This window comes from Schistocerca nitens, chromosome 2 (assembly GCF_023898315.1).
Source record: "Schistocerca nitens isolate TAMUIC-IGC-003100 chromosome 2, iqSchNite1.1, whole genome shotgun sequence".
NCBI lineage: Eukaryota > Metazoa > Arthropoda > Insecta > Orthoptera > Acrididae > Schistocerca > Schistocerca nitens.
The window spans coordinates 434971007-434992990 of record NC_064615.1 but is presented as its reverse complement, the minus strand read 5'-3'; the positions used below and the strand labels follow the sequence as shown (position 1 = coordinate 434992990).

The following is a 21984-nucleotide window of genomic DNA, read 5'->3' as shown; positions in this document are numbered from 1 at the left end:
ATGAAGTGACTGTTTGCCCTTAATGATTCTCTTTCATTTCATTTTTGTAATTCTCAAGGAATACATGTCTTTACTGGTATTATCTTATTTATAAGATTTATGAATCGTTAACCCTTTGAACCTTCACTGTAGCGTACAAAAATGTGTTTCTTGGAGTTTGGGTCCCATTTTCCTTCATCAAAATCTACACTATAGCCTCAAATCCAAAAACTTTTAGGGTGCTTATATGCACCTTCTTCTCTGTTTGTACTTCCTAGAGGGCTCTATTTTTTACTGCTGTCGTAGGTGATCGATTGATCAAGTACACACCTGTCGACAATGCCTTTGCCCAAAAGCAGTGAGGTAACACAGAATCAGTTAACATACTTCTTGCCTTTTCAACAATATCAACAATACGTTTTGCCCTCTCTGAAACACATATGATGGACTCTACCTGATGGTGGTTTCTATCTTATTCCTACTTCCTTCACAAGTTCAGTGAATTTTTGATTGGCATACACATCTCATTATCATATTAGTGAAAGTTCTCAAAAATACCACTCATGTGATCTTTAGAACTTAAAGAATAAACATGATTATATCTTGAGGTAAGAAACTTATGGCTTCCTCCTATAGACTCCCACCCTATCACTCGGTGAATATCCATACGTATTATCTTCAAGACTTCTGGGGCTTTCTGTTTTGGTGCCCAAATCTTTTATGCTGTAAGATACCCTTTGCAGAGTACACAGAATGGTTTACATCTTAATCTGTGTTTTATCAATTACTGTTGCTATAATTTCTCCATATTGGTTAACTATTTTTCCTTCATTTCTGTTGAAGATGACTCTGTTGCCCTTCTCCACTATTTCACTCAAAAATAACAAATTGTTAAATGTCTTTTACATAGTAGACATCATGTGCCATAATCACTTTGATTCTGTGTTTACAATTATATTAAGATCAACTTTCCCAGCAAGTTGACATTTTAACTTGTAACCATCCACTGTACATATAGCTAAATGTGTTTTATTACTAACATCATAAAGAGCTGTTTCACCTCTAAGAATACACACTGATGCTCCTGAACCACTCTTGTTCCTTGATAAGGTTTATAAAAGTCTCTACAGCAACTGGATCAGCTTTCCTAAACAGTTGATAACTATATATAACGTGTTGCAGCACAAAAAATATTTTACAGTTAAAATTTGTGCATCATGATCTGAAAGGCCATTCACCTTTTTGCTAACAGAATGCCCTTCTAGTAATGAGGAATGAATAAAAATGTTGTCTATGGTTGTTCTACTGTTCCCTTGCACTCTCGTTGGAAAGAATACGGTTTGCAAAAGATTATTTTCTCTGTGTGTGTATAGTTCTCTGGATCAATCAATAATATCAACTTTGATCTTGTCTTCAGTTCCTTACGTGCATAATTTTGCTCAGTGGGTTTCACTGTAGAATTCATTATGCCCCGAGTAAGATTACTTCCACAGCAGATTTCCATATAGTATAGTTCTTGTGACCCACAACTCACTCTATTTGTGCTATTTATGCTGCCCTCATTTGCACAGTTACCTTCATTAGTTGTTGTTGTTGTTGTTGTTGTTGTTGTTGTCTTCAGTCCTGAGACTGGTTTGATGCAGCTCTCCATGCCAATCTATCCTGTGCAAGCTCTTTCATCTCCCAGTACCTACTGCAACCTACATCCTTCTGAATCTGCTTAGTGTATTCATCTCTTGGTCTCCCTCTAGGATTTTTACCCTCCACGCTGCCCTCCAATACTAAATTTGTGATCCCTTGATGCCTCAGAACATGTCCTACCAACCGATCCCTTCTTCTAGTCAAGTTGTGCCACAAACTCCTCCCCAATCCTATTCAGTACCTCCTCATTCGTTATGTGATCTACCCATCTAATCTTCAGCATTCTTCTGTAGCACCACATTTCGAAAGCTTCTATTCTCTTCTCGTCCAAACTATTTATCGTCCATGTTCCACTTCCATACATGGCTACACTCCATACATATACTTTCAGAAACGACTTCCTGACACTTAAATCTATACCTGATGTTAACAAATTTCTCTTCTTCAGAAACGCTTTCCTTGTCATTGCCAGTCTACATTTTATATCCTCTTTACTTTGACCATCATCAGTTATTTTGCTCCCCAAATAGCAAAACTCCGTTACTGCTTTAAGTGTCTCATTTCCTGATCTAATTCCCTCAGCATCACCCGACATAATTCGACTACATTCCATTACTCTCGTTTTGCTTTTGTTGATGTTCATCTTATATCCTCCTTTCAAGACAATGTCTATTCCGTTCAGTTGCTCTTCCAAGTCCTTTGCTGTCTCTGACAGAATTACAATGTCATCGGCGAACCTCAAAGTTTTTATTTCTTCTCCCTGGATTTTAATACCTACTTCATTAGTAATATGGATAATACTGAATTACACAAATTGCTGTGCAGCTTCCTCATCCTGATAACTTTCACTACACACCTTTTTGTTCAAGACTATTTTGATGATTCTTTTTTTTCTGTATATTAGAACACTTATTTCAAATGCCTACTCTGGGCCCATAAACTGTCTGAACTAGCACAGCAAAATAAGCAATTCTGAACAAAGAATTACAAGAATAAGGCAAGTTCTGTTTTAACATTCATGATTATGTAGAGTTAGCGCATACAAGTATGTTGCCAAGACAACAGCACAGAGTATGCAGACCACTGACAAAGAGGCCTGTTACCCTCTGTGTAGTACACTTTGCTATGCATGCACTCCGCCCCCCCCCCCCCCCCCCCACACACACACACAATATATTCTTCTTATATCTCCAACATTACTTATGTCACATATATACAGGGTGATTATAATTAAAGTTATTAAACTTTCAAAACACTGTAGAAATAACACCACTGGTCAGAATGACATCAAATTGCAATGGAATATTATCGAAGAAGGGGTAAAACATATGGCAGAAGCAAAAAAAAAAAAAATTAGGGTGAAATTTGATCAATAGATGGTGCTTTATGTACCAGAATATGTAAATGAAAACATCTGTCATGTGCACGACCCATTAAAGTTGGTATAAACATGCCGGATACATGGTTTTCCTCCTTTCGCATCTGTGACATTCACCATGACTGTCTCAATGCAGGATCAAGCTCTGCTTCTAAAGCTGTATTGCAAGAATGATGACTGTGCAGACTTCATGGGTCTGGAGAAAATGATTCGGAAATTCAAAAAGATGAGCCCTTTTGGTGCGCAACCTGGTAGAGGGAGGAAACAAATTGATTCGACGTCAGAGGAAGCAGTGGCCACAGCAATGCAGGAGGAGACAAGTGTTGGTGTACAAACGTGTAGTGCCTGGAGAATTGCCCGAAAATTGGACATATCTGGGAGCACGGTGCGTAAAATCCTACTAAACATCCTTCTTTGCTAGCCATTCAAAATTACCCTTGTGCACAAGTTGCTTCCTGTTGACCTGCCTGCAAGAAAGAACTTTGCTTTAGAATTTCTTGCTCGCATGGAAGGGGACGATGATTAGCTGTGGAAGATTTTTGGCCTCAGGACAATTAAAAACCAATGTGATTGATGCTTTTTATGCAGTTTTTGGCCTCACGACAATTAAAAACCAATTTTTCTCATCCGATGTTATATGATCTTGCCGTGGTGGATGGGCTTATGTAACTTAACAGTATCATGCCTGTACACCCATGCACACTGAGTAGTACAGTTTGTTTAACATCAAACCTTCACCTTAGACATTGTTGTATGATTCATTTGTCATTTATAGTCAACCACTATTAAATTATGATGCTTACAGTGCTGTCTATTGCTATATTTTGTAAGTATTTATTTTTCTTCTGCCATATGTTTTCTCCCTTCTCTGCTAATACTCCGTTGCAGTTTGACATCATTCTGGCCACTGGTGTTATTTCTACAGTGGTTTGAAAGTTGAACTTTAATTATAATCACTCTGTATATTATTCTTGCCACCAGCTTGGATGTATGAGCTGTTAAGCTGATTGTGTAGTAGGTCTTTCACTGATCTGCCTTTGCTATCTTCAGTATTGTGTGGAAGATATTTTTCTGGCAGTCTAGTAGTCTTTCTCCAGGCTCATAGAGTCTACACACATACTTGAACAGGCATTTGGTTGCCACTTCCCTCAATGATTTTAGGAACTCCAATCTATTCCTCCTGTCTTGTTTGATCAAAGGACTTCCAGAATCTTCCTCAATCACAGCATCAGACAAGCACTTGCACCTCGTAGAGGCCGTCATTGTATTCTTTTCACCTGTCTGCACACACACACACTCTCTCTCTCTCTCTCTCTCTCTCTCTCTCTATCTCTCTATCTATCTATCTATCTATCTATCTCATCTGTACTTAACAGTGGAATTCTTGTTTCACTCTTGACGTTAATGCCCTTCCTTTTAATTTCACTGAAACTTGTTTTGATTTTTCTATATGCTGGGTCACTCCTTCTGACAATGATTTCTTACTCAATTTCCTCACTTTTTTCCTGCAGCCATTTCAACTTGCCTTCCCTGCTCTTGCCATTTATTTCATTCCTAAATGCCTTGTACTTCTGTATTCTTGAATTTCTCTGAACATTTTTGTACTTACTTCCTTTGCTGATCAGTCAAAGTTCTCCTGTTACCCAAGGTTTCTTCACAATTACCTTGCTTGTACCTGTGTCTGTCTGTCCATCTTCTGTGATTGTCCATTTTAGAGATGTCCATTCCTCTTCATCTGGACTGTTTACTGTGGTATTCATTATTGCAGTACCTGTAGTCTCGGAGAACTTCAAACACATCTCATTATTCCAGTATCCCACTTCTTTGCACACTGATTCTTCCAGAAGAGTCTCAAACTTCAGCCTTCTTCTTCTCGTGGCATGACAACCCTGTGTGGGTTTTAGCCTCATCAACAATTTTGCTCCATTCTGCCCTGTCTGGCGTGGTTCTCCACCATCCTCGGAGGACTCAGAGATTTTATATCTTATTCCACATCATCTATCCACCATTTTCGTGGCCTTCCTCTCTGTCTTTTTATGGTCGGCCTCCATTCAAAAACCTTATTAGTTGTTCTTCCAATATCCTTCCTGAGAACATGTCCAAGCCAGGCTACTCTTCTACTTTTTATAATTCTTATGATGTCAGCTCCTTGTATGAGGTGGTCCAGCTCAGCATTTGTTCTAGATCTCCAGAAACCATTGTTATCTTGAACTGCCACATAGATCTTGCACAGCACTCTACATTCAAATGTCCTGAGCTGCTGCTCATCAACACTCATTAGCATCCATGCTTCGCATCTGTAGGTTACAACTGGCCTGGTCATGACATTATATAGTTTAATTTTCATGCTCTTTAATAACCTAGAGGCCAACAATTTCTTAAATGTTTGGAAGCGTTTATTACCACTTAGGATGCACAGTTTTATTCCAGTTGACATGGAATTTGTTCTGTTAATATTAGAGGCCAAATATTCAAAGTTCTGCACATGTTCAAAATTGAAACCGCCTTTTGAAAGCCTATCCAAGTTATTATTTTCCTTCCTGGTGACATTCATGTACTTAGTGTTTGTTTCATTTATAGAAAGGCCTCTAGGTTCTGTGGCTTCTTTCAGCTCACATATTGTCCTCTCTATTGATACCCTCCTTGTACTAATAATTGCTACATCATCAGCATATGCTCATATCTGAGTCGACATTGTGCCCATGTAACCAGGTATCTGAAGCTTCCGCATGGCTGCTTTGAGAGTCAGGTTGAAAAGTATTGTAGAGTGTGTGCCCTCCTGTCTGACTCCTTTACTAATACGAAACCACTTGCTCAGTTCTCCATCCACTCACATTGCAGTCTTGGAAACGGCCAATGTTGCTTGAATAAGTGAGACGTACTTCGATGGTATACCAAGGAGCAGCAAATCATTATCATTTGTGCTCTATCAAGACTTTCAAAGACCTGCTTGAAGTCTACATAGAAGTTATGAAGCTCAATGTTATACTCGTATGCCTTTTCATGTATTTGCGTCAAAACAAATATATGGTCTATTGACCAGGAAGTTTCATATGGTCTATTGTTGACTCATTACGTCGAAATCCACACTGATACTCCACCAGAATCTCTTCTGCATATGGTGCTAACCTTTTGTAGATAATACTAGAGAAGATTTTATAGTTTACATTCGGCGGGGTAATTTGAGCGGCAGGTCTTGTTTCCTTTCTTGTGTATTGGTTGCCCATAGCGCACGTGCGGATGGCCTTTCTGCAGCTCCCAGTAGGGGGCACCAGGAGCGCCGCTTCCTCCAACTATGAGCGTCTTCCTGTGCACGCGTATTGCCTGCTCCTGTCATGACAAATTCCGCCGCCGCCGCGCGATTATCATCAGTCGCACCTTGCAGCAGTGACAGCAGCAGCTACCACCACCTGATGATGTCAAGCAGTTGCATCGAAGAAATATTGTGCGATTTACACAATACTATCCGGTGGCAAACCCGAGAAGCGTATTTGCAACAGATCCATCGGGAAAGCATGAAAAGTCACATCTGGTGGAAGAATATTGGCAGCCACGCAGCAGCAACCAGCACGCAAGAGATCCCAATTCGAAGCCCAGGTATTGCAGTGCACCCAGCATGGCCTGACAGCCCAGTTTTTTACATGACAAGCAGATGTTGTTGCAGATTAGGTCATGTATGTGGCCTGCACAGCACCACCAAAGTGTCTCAAAAGACCAATTGTACTCAAGATCCAGTGTCTGGGCCATAGATGTAGTGCTGCTGGCATCGTGTAAATGCAGAGCCAGCAGGTGTTGGCAAGCACCTCAATTTTGGCACCAGGCCCCAGCTTGACCCCCGCTTCGCTACAGCCCATATAATGAAAATCAATTAAGGACCTCGTCGAGAATAACGGCACACAAAAAGTAGAGCACAGCATCATTGTTAAGATTAAGAGGAGGGAAAAAATGAAAATATTTGAGATTTCATCAAATAAAATACTTTATTAAAAATAGTAGGGTGGAAAGGCACATCAGATTGCATCAGCTATTTCATGGAAGCTACAAAGAGGGACCTCTGAGATATGGAGAAAAGCATAAATTTTATTTAAGTGCAGTACAATTAAACAACTTAACATAGTGAAATAACAGTGAAGGAAAAAGTAGATTGCTATTTACCATAAAACTGACACGTTAAGTTGCAGACAGGCACAATTAAAAGACACTTACATATAAACTTTCGGCCACAGCTTCCATCAGAAAAAGGTAGAGAAATAGCACACCATTCATTCACACAAGCAAGCGTATCTTGTGCATGCATGACTACCAACTCCAGCAGCTCTGACATCCAGCCTGGAGTTTCCATTGTCTGATTGTAACATAATGAAATGTTGTTGTATTGCAGGGATAAAATTAATTATATTGTAATAAAATACATAAATTCTAAGAGAGTCTTCACTGGAGCAGAAGGAACTGTCATACAGAAAATTCATTCTTGAATTCCAAGACATTTCTCACAAGACATTTAATATATGCTGCCAGGGTTTTGAAGACATGTATACCCATGTATCTTACTCTTTTCTATTCCAAATTAATCGTTTTGAGGTCCTCATAGAGGCTATTTTTGGTCTTTAGTGTTATATTCGTGGATTACACTATATTTCGTGAAGACAAAAAACGTTTCACTTACCAAAATACCAAGTTCTGAAAGGTTCTCTTTAGGACATTCAAGGAATCCACCAGATATAATTCTTACAACAAAATTCTGTTTGCTGAAAATATTATCGCTGTGTATAGTTTCTCCAAAAATTTATTCCATAACTTGTCAGTGAATGGAGATCCACTGATTTTCTTTTTTAATCATATGTGTAGCAATCATGCTTGTTGCAAATGTTACTGAACTGACATGCTTTCTTTAACTCTAGGCTGTCATTTTTTCCAATTATGGGTTCAATCTATCTGTAGTCCCAGAAACATAACACTTACTACTTATTGTATTTCATTGATTGAGTAGATTATTTTAATAGCTTCTAGATTTTTATGGGAAGCACTAAATTATTTGTATTTGTTGTCAAAATTTAATGGTAATCCATTTGCTTGGAACCACATGTTGATTTTTCCAAATACTTCGTTGGCTGCCTTTTCAGGACTAGCACTACTTTTTATTCTTATACTTGTATCACATTCAAAAAGGACAGAATCTTCACCTTCTCACAGTGCAAATGGAAGATCATTTATATGCATCAGAAACAACAGTGGATTCAAAATAGAACCTAATGATACACTGTGTCTACAATATACAGGGCCTTTCAGCACTGTGGTTACAAACATTCAGGAGAGATAGAGTACACTTAGATGATGGAAAATCACATAGCAATGAATGGTCGAAAATTCTTTCCTGATGTGGTAGTGGCACCACAAAACACAAGAAAGGAAGGATACAAACACAGTGAGAAAACATGTTTATTAAGCTTACAAGGGGAGGCCGCCAATTGTGAAATTCAGATTCGATTCATACTGCACATAATAAAAGCTCATGGCCAGAGGTGTAATGTGGCAAAGCACCAAGATGCACTTCTCAGCCGTTGTCGAGAAAATCGACAGTTAAAAGAAATCATTGCGGTGAAATACTCTGTACGATTAATAGTTTTCTACAGCGTCGTGGCGCAGCGGTAAGCGCTCGGGTTCGTAATCTGAAGGTCGCCGGATCGAATCTCACGCCATGCAACCTTTTTTTTAGTATTTGTTTTTTGTAATTCAAATGTGTATACATACACACACATACACACACACACACACACAGACACACACATTCCACATGGAAAAAATATATCTAAAAACAAAGATGATGTGACTTACCAAACGAAAGCGGTGGCAGGTCGATAGACACACAAACAAACACAAACATACACACAAAATTCTAGCTTTTGCAACCAATGGTTGCTTCGTCAGGAAAGAGGGAAGGAGAGGGAAAGACGAAAGGATGTGGGTTTTAAGGGAGAGGGTAAGGAGTCATTCCAATCCCGGGAGCGGAAAGACTTACCTTAGGGGGAAAAAAGGACGGGTATACACTCGCACACACACACACATATCCATCCACACATACACAGACACAGACACAAGCAGACAATGTCTGCTTGTGTCTGTGTATGTGCGGATGGATATGCATGTGTGTGCGAGTGTATACCTGTCCTTTTTCCCCCTAAGGTAAGTCTTTCCGCTCCCAGGATTGGAATGACTCCTTACCCTCTCCCTTAAAACCCACATCCTTTCGTCTTTCCCTCTCCTTCCCTCTTTCCTGATGAGGCAACAGTTTGTTTGTGTGTCTATCGACCTGCCAGCGCTTTCGTTTGGTAAGTCACATCATCTTTGTTTGACATATTTAAATATGTCTTTAAATATGTCTGCTTGTGTCTGTATATGTGTGGATGGATATGTGTGTGTGTGCGAGTGTATACCCGTCCTTTTTTCCCCCTAAGGTAAGTCTTTCCGCTCCCGGGATTGGAATGACTCCTTACCCTCTCCCGTAAAACCCACATCCTTTCGTCTTTCCCTCTCCTTCCCTCTTTCCTGATGAGGCAACAGTTTGCTGCGAAAGCTTGAATTTTGTGTGTATGTTTGTGTTTGTTTGTGTGTCTATCGACGTGCCAGCGCTTTCGTTTGGTAAGTCACATCATCTTTGTTTTTATATATATATATGATAATCCATTTGCTTTGAAACACATGTTGATTTTTCCAAATATTTCATTGGCTGCCTTTTCAGGACTAGCACTACTTTTTATTCTTTTACTTGTATATATATTACAAAAAACTAACAATAAAAAAAATTGCATGGGCCGAGATTCGATCCGGGACCTTCGGATTACAAACCCGAGCACTTACCGCTGCGCCACGATGCTGTAGAAAATAATTAATCGTAGCGAGTATTTCACCGCAATGGTTTCTTTTAACTGTTGATTTTCTCAACAACGGCTGAAAAGTGCATCTTGGTGCTTTGCCACATTACACCTCTGGTCATGAGCTTTTATTATGCGCAGCATGAATCGAATATGAATTTCACAATTGGCGGCCTCCCCTTGTTAGTACAGCTAAACTGTTGGGGCAGCTTGTTGTACATGAGAAAAGGTACACCACAACATCAGATGATGCAGAATGTGTGCGATTGTTGAGGCCATGCTCGCTGTGGAGCTTCATTTTCGCCTGCCAACAAATTGGAAGTAGGACGGCATGTTACATGACTTAAGAGCTCCACTGATAGGCATCTGGCATATGGGGATGCTGGTTGCACTGGGCAAAGCACATAGTGGTTTTATGCTCAAGGTTTTATGCACAAGGAAAACTCCCTGCCACACATTCTTCACACGGTTACACAGGGTGTTGTCGAAAAGGACATCTTTGAGTGAGGGGAGAAAACTATATGAGTGAACAGTAACAACAGTAGCTAATGAGGAGACTGTTCTGGGGCCAGTGTAGAACAACCCTGGGCCCAGTACACGGGCTACCACCAATCATGTTGGGATTTCCCACAGCCATGTCTGGCGGATCCTGCATGACAACTCCATGCACTCGTATCACATCCACTTGCTGGACAAAGATGATTTTGCTCCACAAGTGGCCCTTTGCACAGCAGTATTTACAGATGTGCGCAACAGATATGCATTTCTCTGCCACCATTTTATTCGCCAATGATCTGACCTTCTTATGAAAGGGAACGCTCTGGAGCTGTGAGTCTTGAATGATGAACCAGGGTCATAATTTTGAATACCTTCTTTGATGATAGTTGTTGTCGGTTTTTGTTCTTATTTCTTGGTTTCTGCTGTAGTAAGCATAATAAACATGTTTTCTCACCATTTTCGTGTCCTTCCTTTATTGTGTTTTGTGTTATCACTACCATGCCAGGAAGGAATTGCTGTGTGATTTTCCATCATCTGGGTGTACACAATCTCTCCTGAATGTTTGTAACTGCTGTGCTGAAACATCCTGTATGCACACCTCGTTGTGATTTTTGTCATTCAGTAATGAATCCAAGTTCAGTTGTCACTGTTTTTGTTTGTTTAAAAGATTTCTGTAACCTTTTCAGTAACTCTCCTCTTTGCTGAATACATTTTATGCCATCAGTGATTATTGCTACTTTAAAGTTGTAAGGAGAATCACAGATTCAGAGGATTCATAGTGAGGAGATCCTCAAGGATGTAGTACATATCAAAAGTAACAAATATAACAACTTCTATTCTGTTTTCTCACTGAATGACAACAAGTTGTTGACTACAAAACCACAGTCCTTAGGAAATTTTAATTCATGTCTCAGTATGGTAGTTTGAACACATTGTATATATTAACGCTCTCATCTTTTGCAGGTATGTTAACTCTGGAAATGGAAAGAGAGAATCCTATGATTTTGAAACAGTCCATAATGTTGATCCTTTCTTAAGTGACTTTGTTCCAACTACTCGTGCTGCAATGAAGCACTGGAATTCTTGTGTACAGTATTGGTTGGCTGTCTATGTCTACAAAAGACTACCATTTAAAAAGCTGCGGTAAGTTTCATTTGTTGCTAATATCTACCATAAAACATCATATGTGACTGTTGAAGCTGAACTAGCCACAGATTGCATTAGAAGTGCCAAACTATATTGATACAAAATAGAATATATAAAACAAAGCACTGAATTGCAGATTAACATCACACACAGGCAGCTGCATATTTAAATCACTATTGACAAATGTCCATTCTATGACAGCTATCAAGGAAGTCACATGTACATAGATGTGACAAAAGTTGACAAAAGTTACAGGATAGTGATATGCACATATATAGATGGCAGCATACACAAGGTATAAAAGGGCAGTGCATCGGCGGAATTTTCATTTGTTCTCAGGTGCAGCCGTCGGCTGAGACACAAGCAGCAACAGGGAAATAACTGATTTTGTGGCATTTTACAAGTTCCTGCCTAGGAGCAAATTGTATTGTTTCATCTGTGTGCTTTGGTAGTTTAGTTTCTCGAGTTTCTACGTGTTTATTTAATGTTTTATAGATACAGTTCTTGCGCTTTTGTTTGCATCAGAAAGTAAACCGATTTTGTGACATATTACAAGTTCCTAATCAGTAGTGAATTATTTGGTCTCACTTCAGTGCTTTGGTAGCTCATTTTCTGAATCTCTGCATGTTAATCTAATTTGTTAGATGCAGTTCTTGTGGTTTCCTCCATGTCTGTAGCAAATTTCTGCAGCGTGTGTTGATTGTCATTGTTTGTCTGTGTAGTGTAGTTTTCCACGGTCTTTAGTATGGATAGGGACTGTGTTTACTGTGTGCGGATTTGAACCAAGTTGGTGACACCTTGCTCTCAGCTCCAGGCTGTGACAGCTCTGGTTACACAGCTTGAAGCTGCAATGGATAGGCATCAATGTTGTGGACTGGCCATGGTGATCCAATGGACATCCAGCAAGTCCGAGTCCACAGGTCGGTCCACACCTGCAGCTAGTCCAGTTACTGCTCACACTGAGTTCGATCTCTCACCCTGGTTGAGTGTGAGGTCAGCTCAGGGTGTGGCTGGCAGTGAAAGAGTACCCTTGGGGCCACACTTAAGGCCTCCCTGGGTAGTCTGAAAAAGAGGTCCCAGGTGCTGTCTATGTCTGACTCTGTCCCTCAGCCAGATGCAGTCACTTGTCATGTTTCAGAAAAAATCTCTCATCCTGCAAGATTTTTGCAATCACAGACGATGGAATTATTGGTAGTTGGGAGCACCAAGTTAGGCGCATTAAGGGGCCCCTTGGGGACATGTCTGCCTAGAGGGAAAAAAAGCCAATGTTCACTCCATGTGCATACTGGGTGGAGTCATTCCAGACATGGAATGGGTCTTTCCGGTTGCCATTAAGAGCATAGGGTGCAGCCAACTGCAGGTGGTGGCTCATGTCAATACCAGTGATGTATGCCACTTTGGATCAGAAGAGATTCTCTCTGGTTTCGAGCAGTTAACAGTATGGCTTGTGTGATGAAAGCAGAGCTCGCCATTTGCAGCATAGTCAACAGGACCAATTGTGGATCTGTGGTACAGAGCTGAGTGGAGGATCTGAATCATAGGCTCAGACTTTTCTGCAAATGTATAGGCTGCAGATTCGGAGACTTGCACCATAGGTTGTCTGGGTTTTGAGTGCCGCTGAATGGGTTAGGAGTCCACTACATGCAGGAGGTGGCTACATGGGTAGCAGGGGCTGTGTGGCATGGACTGGGTGGTTTTTTTAGGTAAGAGGGTCTCAGGGAAACACAAAAAGGGCTTCAGTTTCAAAAGGTGCAAATGTATAGGCTGCAGATTTAGAGCCTTGCACCATAGGTTGTCTGGGTTTTGGGTGCCGCTGAATGGGTTAGGAGTCCACTACGTGCAGGAGGTGGCTACACGGGTAGCATGGACTGGGTGGTTTTTTAGGTAAGAGAGTCTCAGGGAAGCACAAAAAGGGTTTCAGTTTCAAAGGGTGCAAATGTATAGGCTGCAGATTTAGAGCCTTGCACCATAGGTTGTCTGGGTTTCGGGTGCCACTGAATGGGTTAGGAGTCCACTACATGCAGGAGGTGACTACACGGGTAGCAGGGGCTGTGTGGCTTGGACTGGGTGGTTTTTTAGGTAAGAGGGTCTCAGGGACACACAAAAAGGGCTTCAGTGTCAAAGGGTGAAGGTCAAACACAGGAAGAATATAGATCCAGGAACCATCAGTATAAGGGTTGTAAATTGTTCTAGCTGTATTGGGAAAGTATCAGAGCTCCAAGCACTAATAGAAAGTACTGATGCTCAAATCATTAGAGGTATGGATTTCAGATGAAATTTTTGTGAAGAACCTAATGGTCTTCAGAAAGATTAGGCTAAACACAGTTGGCAGTAGCATGTTTGTTACTGTTAGAAATAGGTTTTCTTGTACAAAATTGAAGTAGACAGTTCCTGTGAGTTAATATGGGCAGAGATTTTCTTGGCAATCATAATAAAATAACAACTGGATCCTTTTATTGACCTCCCAACTCAGATGACACGATTGCTGAATGGTTCACAGAAAACTTGAGTTTAATTTCAAACACATTTCATGCAATTATAATTGGTGGTGGCTTTAATTTACTTTCGGTATGCTGACAAAAATACATCTTTAAATAAGGAGGTATGCATAAAACATCACATAAAATTGTGTTTAACACTTTGTCTGAGAATTATTTTGAGCAGTTAGTTCATGATCCCATGCAAATAGTAAACAGTTGTGAAAACACACTTGATCTCGTATCAACAAGTAATCCTGAGCTAGTAATGAGTATCAAAACAGATACAGGAATTAGTGAACACAGAGTTGTCATAGCAAGACTGAATATTGTAACCCCCGAATCCTCCAAAAAGAAACAAAAAATATATACCTATTCGAAAAAGCAGATAAAAATACACTTGGCATCTTACTGAGAGACGATCTCCACTCCTTCCAAACTAACAGTTAAGTGTAGACCAGATGTGGCTTGAATTCAAAGTAGTAGTATCAACAGCAATTGAAAGATTTATACCAAATAAATTAACAAATGATGGAGCTGATCCCACTTGGTACACAAAACAGATCATAACACTGTTGCAGAAACAACAAAAAAACACTTGCCAAATTTAAACAACCACAAAATCTCCAAGATTGGCGATCTTTTACAGAAGCTCAAAATTAGCACAGACTTCAATGCGAGATGTTTATAATAGTTTCCACAATGAAGCTTTGTCTCAAAATCTGGCAGAAAATCCAAAGAGACTCTGGTTGTACATAAAGTATGCTAGTAGCAAGACACAGTCAACACCTTCTCTGCACAATAGCAATGGAAATACTACCGATGACAGTGCTGCAAAGCAGAATTACTAAATACAGCCCTCTGAAATTCCTTCACCAAAGAAGATGAAGTAAATACTCCAGAGTTCAAATCAAGGACAGCTGCCAACATGAGTAACTTAGAAATTTATATCCTCCGAGAAGTGAAGCAACTATAATCACTTAATAAAAGCAAGTGTTCTTGTCCAGACTGTATACCAATTAGGTTCCTTTCAGAATGTGCTGATGCAATAGCTCCATACTTACCAATCATATAAAGCCATTTGCTTGATGAAAGAGCTATACCCAAAGACTGGAAAGCTGCACAGGTCACATCAATAGTCAAGAAAGGTAGTAAGAGTAATCCTGTAAGTTACAGGCCCATATCATTAACACTGATATGCAGCAGTATTTTGGAACATACATTGTGTTTGAAAAATATGAATGGTCTATTGATACTCAGTCAACACAGATTTAGAAAACATCATTCTTGTGAAACACATCTAGCTCTTTACTCACATGAAGAACTGAGTGCTGTTAAAAAAGGATTTCAAATTGATTCTGTATTTCTAGATTTCCAGAAGGCCACAAAAGCGACTTTTAGTGAAATTGCATGCTTATGGAATATTGTCTCAGCTATGTGACTGGATTTGTGATTTCCGGTCAGAGAAGTCACAGTTTGTAGTAATTGACAGGAAGTCATTGAGTAAAAATGAAATGATTGCTGGCATTCCCCGAAGTAGTACTATGCGCCCTCTGCTGTTCCTTATCTGCATAAGCAATTTAGGAGACAATCTGAGCAGCTGTCTTCAATTTTTGCAGATGATGCTGTCATTTATCATCTAATAAAGTCATCAGAAGATAAAACAAATTGCGAAATGATTTAGAAAAGATACCTGTTTGCTTTGAAAATTGGCAATTGGCCCTAAATAATTGAAGGTGTGGAGTCATCCACATGAGTGCTAAAACGAATCCATTAAACTTCATTTACACAGTAAATCAGTCAAATATAAAGACTGTAAGTGCAACTAAGTACCTAGGAATTACAATTACGAACAACTTAAATTGGAAAGAACACACAGAAAATTTTGTGGGGAAGGCAAACCAAAGACTGCATTTTATCACCAGAACACTTAAAAAATTTAATAGATCTACTAAAGAGACTGCCCATCTGTCCGTCGTCTTTTGGAGTACTGCTGCGCAGTACATAGTATTAATGGAATACATTGAGAAAGTTCAAAGAAGAGCAGCACATTTTGTATTATCACAAAGTAGGAGAGAGACCTTGTCACTGACATGATATGGGATGTGGGATGGACATCATTAAAACAAAGGTGTTTTTCATTGTGGCTGAATCTTCTCATCACATGGAAAAATACATATGTTTGTTTTTTCAATGCGCTGTTCAAGACGAATAATAGAGAATTATTGTGAAGGTGATTCGATGAACCCTCTGCCAGGCACTTCAGTGTGATTAGCAGAGTATCCACATAGATGCAGATAGATGTAAAATGTTTCTGATGGTATTATCACCACACAATGGGAATTAACAGACTTTGGATGTAGAATGGTACTTAAAGCTTGATGCATGGGACATTCCATTTCAGAAATCATTAGGGAATTCAATATTCTGGGAATTCAATATTCCGAGATCCACAGCGTCAAGAGTGTATCGAGAATATCAAATTTCAGGCATTGCCTCTCACCACAGATAACCCAATGTCCAATGTACTTCACTTAATGACTGAGAGCAGTGGAGTTTGGTAAAGTTGTCAGTGCTAACAGAATAGCAACACTGTGTGTAATAACCATAAAAATCAGTATGGTACGTATGACAAATGTATCTGTTAGGACAGTGAGGTAAAATCTGGCATTAATGGGCTATGGCAGCAAATGATTGACACAAGTGCCTTTGCTAAGAGCATGACATGACCTGCAGAACTTCTTCTGGGCTCATGACCATATCGGTTGGACCTAGATGACAGGGAAACTGAGTCATAAAACCATGGACACAAATTGTCATCAAGGCACTCTGCAAGCTGGTGGTGGCTCCATAATGGTGTGGGCTGTGTTTACATAAAATGGACTGGGTCCTCTGGTCCAATTGTACCAATCATTGACTAGAAATGGTTATGTTTGGCTACTTGTAGACCATTTGCAAGCCATTAAGACATCATGTTCCCATACAATGATGGAATTTTTATGAATGATGATGTGCTGTGGTATCCAGTTTGAAGATCATTCCGGACAATTTGAGCACATGATTTGGCCACCCAGATTGCCTGACATGAATCCCACTGAACATATTTTATGAAACATAATTGAGAGGTTAGTTTGTGCACAAAATCTTGCTCCGGCAACACTTCTGCGATTATGAACAGCTATAGAGGCAGCATGGCTCTTTATTTTTGCAGAGACTTGCAAAGATTTGTTGAGTCCATGTCACGTTGAGTTGCTGCACTGTACTGGACAGAAGGAGGCCTGACACAATATTAGGAGGTATCCCATGACTTTTTCAGCTCAGTGTATTGTGAGAAATGCAGAAACTATAATCCTCAAAGCAAAGGTCACTTATTAATGTGTACATTTTTTTCATTACCTAGTTAGTTACTCCATAATTAGCAGTAACTAAATGTATAAATGTATAGTGAGTGAAGAAACTTGGAAAAAGAGCTTTTATTAATTAGTTCCAGTACTTAAATATTTATTGTTTTGAAATCACCACTAATGGCAATGATACTTTTTGCTAGAGATGAAATAAATAACTCTAGTTCACAGTTTGTAGCTGAGAGTCAGTCACACTGCTTAGATGCTGCTGGCAAATTGGCTTAACAAAAAATGACAATGAGGTACATGGTCTACCCCAGAAACTCTGTACACATCATTTCGTTCATTCATTTATTTGTTGTGTTCTGTCAATCCCACCATGCAGGAGAATCTTCAGGGATGTGAAATGATTCATTGTACACATTATCAAAATGACGCAACTGTTAGAATTGAAGGTGTTGGTAGAAGTAAGTGCTAACCCTAAGTTTTGCATGGGCATGTCTGATCAAGTTATCGGTTGTGTTTGCGAATGCATCACATAATGATAACAAGTAGGTCTGTTTGTATTGCTAGAAACAACGCTCTACTATATAAATTATTTTGTCTTATTAAAATATATTCTTTGCTCTCAGTTTAGCAACAATATAATGAGAAGTAACTCAAAATGAATATCTTCATTCATTCGCACAAGCAAGCACACCTCAGGCACACATCAGTGCCATCACCAGCAGCTCGGGCCAGAATGCAGCTATCATGTGGGGTGAAAGCAGCAGTCTGGAGGAGGCAGAGAGTGGGAAGGCAAAGGCAGAGGGGGGGATAGAAGTTTAAGGATGAGGGAAGAGAGGAGCGCTGTCTAGCTGAATGTGCAAGGACCAGGATGCCAACGGGCACAGCGTCAAGAGGTTGTCGGGCATGGAGGTGGGGAAAATATAGTGACAAAGGAGAGGTATGGGGAAAGATGGGTGAGTATGTTGGCAGAGGGTGGGAGACAAGAATGGGGAGCAGAGATAACTCCCGTAAGTGCAGTTCAGAAAAGCTGGTGATGGAAGGGAGGATACAGATGGCTCGGGTAGGGAAGCAGCCACTGAAACCAAGTATGTTTTGTCCCGCTGCATGATGTGCCACAGGGTTATCTACTTTGCTCTAGGCCACAGATTGGTGGTTGCTGTTCATCCTGGTGGATAGCTGGTTCAAAGTCATATCAGTATAAATAGCTGTGCAATAATTGCAGAAGAGCTGGTAAATGACATGGCTGCTTTTAAAAGTGGTCCCTCCCCTGATGGGGTAGGATAAAGCTGTGATAGGACTGGAATAGGAAGTGCTGGGTGAGTGGATTGGGCAGGTCTAGCACCTAGGATTTCTGTAGGGATATAATCCTTGTGGTAAGAGGTTGGCATTGGGAGTGGCATAGGGATGGACTAGGATGTTGTGGAGGTTGGGTGGGCTGTGGAACACCACTCTGGAGGGGTGGGAAAGATCTCGGATAGGATATCCCTGATTTCAGGGCAATGTGATAGGTAATCAAAGCCCTGGTGAAGGATGCGTTTCAGTTATTCTAGTCTGGGGTGGCATTAGATGATGAAAGGAGCATTCCTTTGTGGCTGGTTCTTGCAAATGGTGGGAAGATTGGGAGTGAGAGGGGAAGGGAGATCTGTTTTTGGACTAGGTCTAGGGGTAGTACCTGCCTGTGAAGGCCTTGGTGAGACCCTCAGCATAATGGGCAAGAGAGTTCTTGTCACTGCACATACGGTCCTCTGTGGCCAAGCTGTATAGAAGGGATTTTTGTGGTCTGAAGGGATAACAGCTGCCAAAATGCAGGTACTGTTGGTGGCTGGTGGATTTAGCGTGGGCAGAGGTGTGGATGGAGCCATCACAGAGGAGGAGGCCAACATCTAGGAAGGTGGCATGCTGGGTTGAGGAGAACCAGGTGAAGCAGATGCTAGAGAAAGTGTTGAGGTTGTGAAACAATGAAGTTTGGGTGTGCCCTCTTTGTCTTCCAGTACCACCCCAGACTGGAACTACTGAACCACATCCTCTCTCAGGACTTTGATTATCTGTTATCATGCCCTGAAATGGGCAACATCCTACCCGACATCCTTCCCATTCCTCCTGAAAGGGTGTTTTGTCACTCACTCAACCTCCACAACATCCTAGTCCACGTCTATACCACTTCCAATCCCAACCCCTTGCCACAAGGATCGTATCTTTGTGGAAGACCCAGGTGCAAGACCTGCCAAATCCACCCACTCAGCACTTCCTATTCCAGTCCTATCACAGGTTTATTCACTCATCCAGCACTTCATATTCCAGTTATGTCACAGATTTATGCTACCCCATCAGGGCCTGGGCCACCTGTGAAAGCTGCCATGCCATTTACCAGCTCTGCTGCTTTCTTGCACAGCCTTTTGTATTAGTATGACCACCAACCAGCTGCCCTCCAGGATGAAAGACCACTGCCAAACTGTGGCCGAGATCAAAGTAGACCACTCTGTGGCATACCGTGCAGCTGAACATAATGTACTTGATTTCAATGGCTGTTTTACTGCCTAAGCCCCCTGGATACTCCCCTCCACTACCAACTTTTATGAACTACGCAGATGGGAATTATCCTTTTAACACATTCTCTGCTCCCGCAATTATCTTGGCCTCAACCTATGGTGATATACTGTTCCCATACCTCCACCCAACAATTTCCACCTCTTCTGTCCTACCACCTCCTCCCCATTCTCATCCACCACTCTACTTAGCCTTCCACTGCCAACATATTCAGCCATATTTCCCCACTCCTCTCCTTTTTCACTCCATTTTCTCCTCCTCCCTGCCCCACAACCTCTTGACACTGCACCTGTTGGCATTCTAGTCCTCGCGCACTCTGCCAGACAACATCCCTCTCTTCCCTCCCCCTTGCCCTTCCTCACTCCCTCCAAATTGCTGTTTCCACTCCACGTGGTAGTTGCATTCTTACCTGAGCTGCCAATGTTGGTGGTTATGTTTGCATAAATGGTGTGTGTTTCTTTCTTTCTGACAAAGGCTATGACTGAAAGTTTATATGTAAGTGTCTTTTAATTGTGTTTGTCTTTGCGGTAAGTAGGAATATATCTTATCCTACATTGTTGATATTCCTGCCTGGAGTTTCCATTGTTTGATTTTGCTGAACAGCTTTTCTGCCATCCTGCAATCTTGTGATGTTTTCCTTTCTTATTATCCTCTATTGCATCACTCTTCTCAGAGCCTGTTCTTTTTGTTCTTTCTTGTGTTTTTTCACCGCCCTCAAAACCTCATCTACTTTCGAACCATACTCTGTCAACAGTCATCCACACACAAAACAGGCTTCATGACTGTTCGGATTGCTGATGCGGCAACTGATGCCCTAGATTCTTTCCTCCAATGGTTGTAATTACATTTATTCCTATTGATCCTGCTTCATACCTCATCCTGACATGCTTTAGCATTTTATTTTCCACACCTGCCAAGCCCCATGAACTTCAATCAACAACTTAACCCATACTCCTGTCCTCACTCTCTCTTTATTGAAACACACGCATGCTCCTGTACCTCATCAGTGCCTCTTCTCCCAAGTTTCTGCACATTTGTAATGTATTTGTGCATATTTTTATGTGATTTCATTCATTTGTGTGTATTTTTATGTCTCTGTGCATATTTTTGCGAACCTGTATGTGTTTTTGCATGTCTTGAAGTATTTTTTACATATCTTTTCTCTTATCCAATTCCTCTCACAACCATCAAGACCCATTTTTCCCCATTTCCTTTACTTGCCACATCCCCTAAAACTCCCTACCAACTCTCCACAACATTCTCATAACACTGTTGTTAACATTCCTACAAAATCCCTCGTCTCCACAGAAGTTTCAGTTCTATCCAAAGGCCTCACCTTTAGCCCTAAGCTGAAAATTAACCATGCTGGACTTGTCAAAGACCTACTCTCCTTTTCCTGATCCCTCCAATAGAAACACTTCCTTGTGGCCTATCGTTCCAACCAAAGTCAACTTAATTCCAACACTGAATCCTGCCTCTCCCAGTTCATACCAGCATCCAACTGTGATCCTCCCCCACCCTCCCACTTAACCACCAGTTAGTCACCTTCCACAAATTCCTTACCTCCAACGTAGCATCAACACCCTTCTCCAGGCCCCCTCCTGCGAACACCAGTCTTCCAGCAGAAGAAAGAATAGCCATACATGACATCAAAACTAATCCAGACCTAATCTTCCTACCTGGAGACAAAAGTTCCACCACTGTTGTTATGAATTGCAGTGATTACCTGGTGGAAGGCCTCAGCCAATTATCTAACTACTCCACCTATAAACTCCACCAGAGCAATCCTACCCCAGAAGTCCAACACAACCTCCAATCCATGCTTATATCCTTAGGCTCTTTCCAGAACCTCTCCTGTAAATCCATTTCCCTTGTCACCCCTATGACACCCCACACACACACCTTCTACATGTTCTCCAAAATCCACAAACCAAACAATCCTGGATGCACCATTGTGGCTGATGATAGTGCCTCCACTGAAAGAATCTCAGACCTTATTGAGCAACACCTCCAATCAATTGCCTGTAACCTAGCCTCCCACCTCAAAGATACCAACTACTTGCCATCACCACCGTGGATCCCCAATCGTCACT

At 40.9% G+C, this 21984-nt stretch overlaps 1 protein-coding gene across 1 annotated transcript in view; it reads left to right on the top strand.

The window, feature by feature from the left end:
* The window catches only part of LOC126236307 (lysophospholipid acyltransferase 7), a 146801-nt gene that overhangs the window by 114762 nt on the left and 10055 nt on the right, over positions 1-21984 (top strand). Inside the window, exon 6 of the mRNA XM_049945517.1 lies at positions 11332-11511. Coding sequence (XP_049801474.1) covers positions 11332-11511 — 180 coding nt within the window. The remainder of the gene's footprint in view (positions 1-11331; positions 11512-21984) is intronic.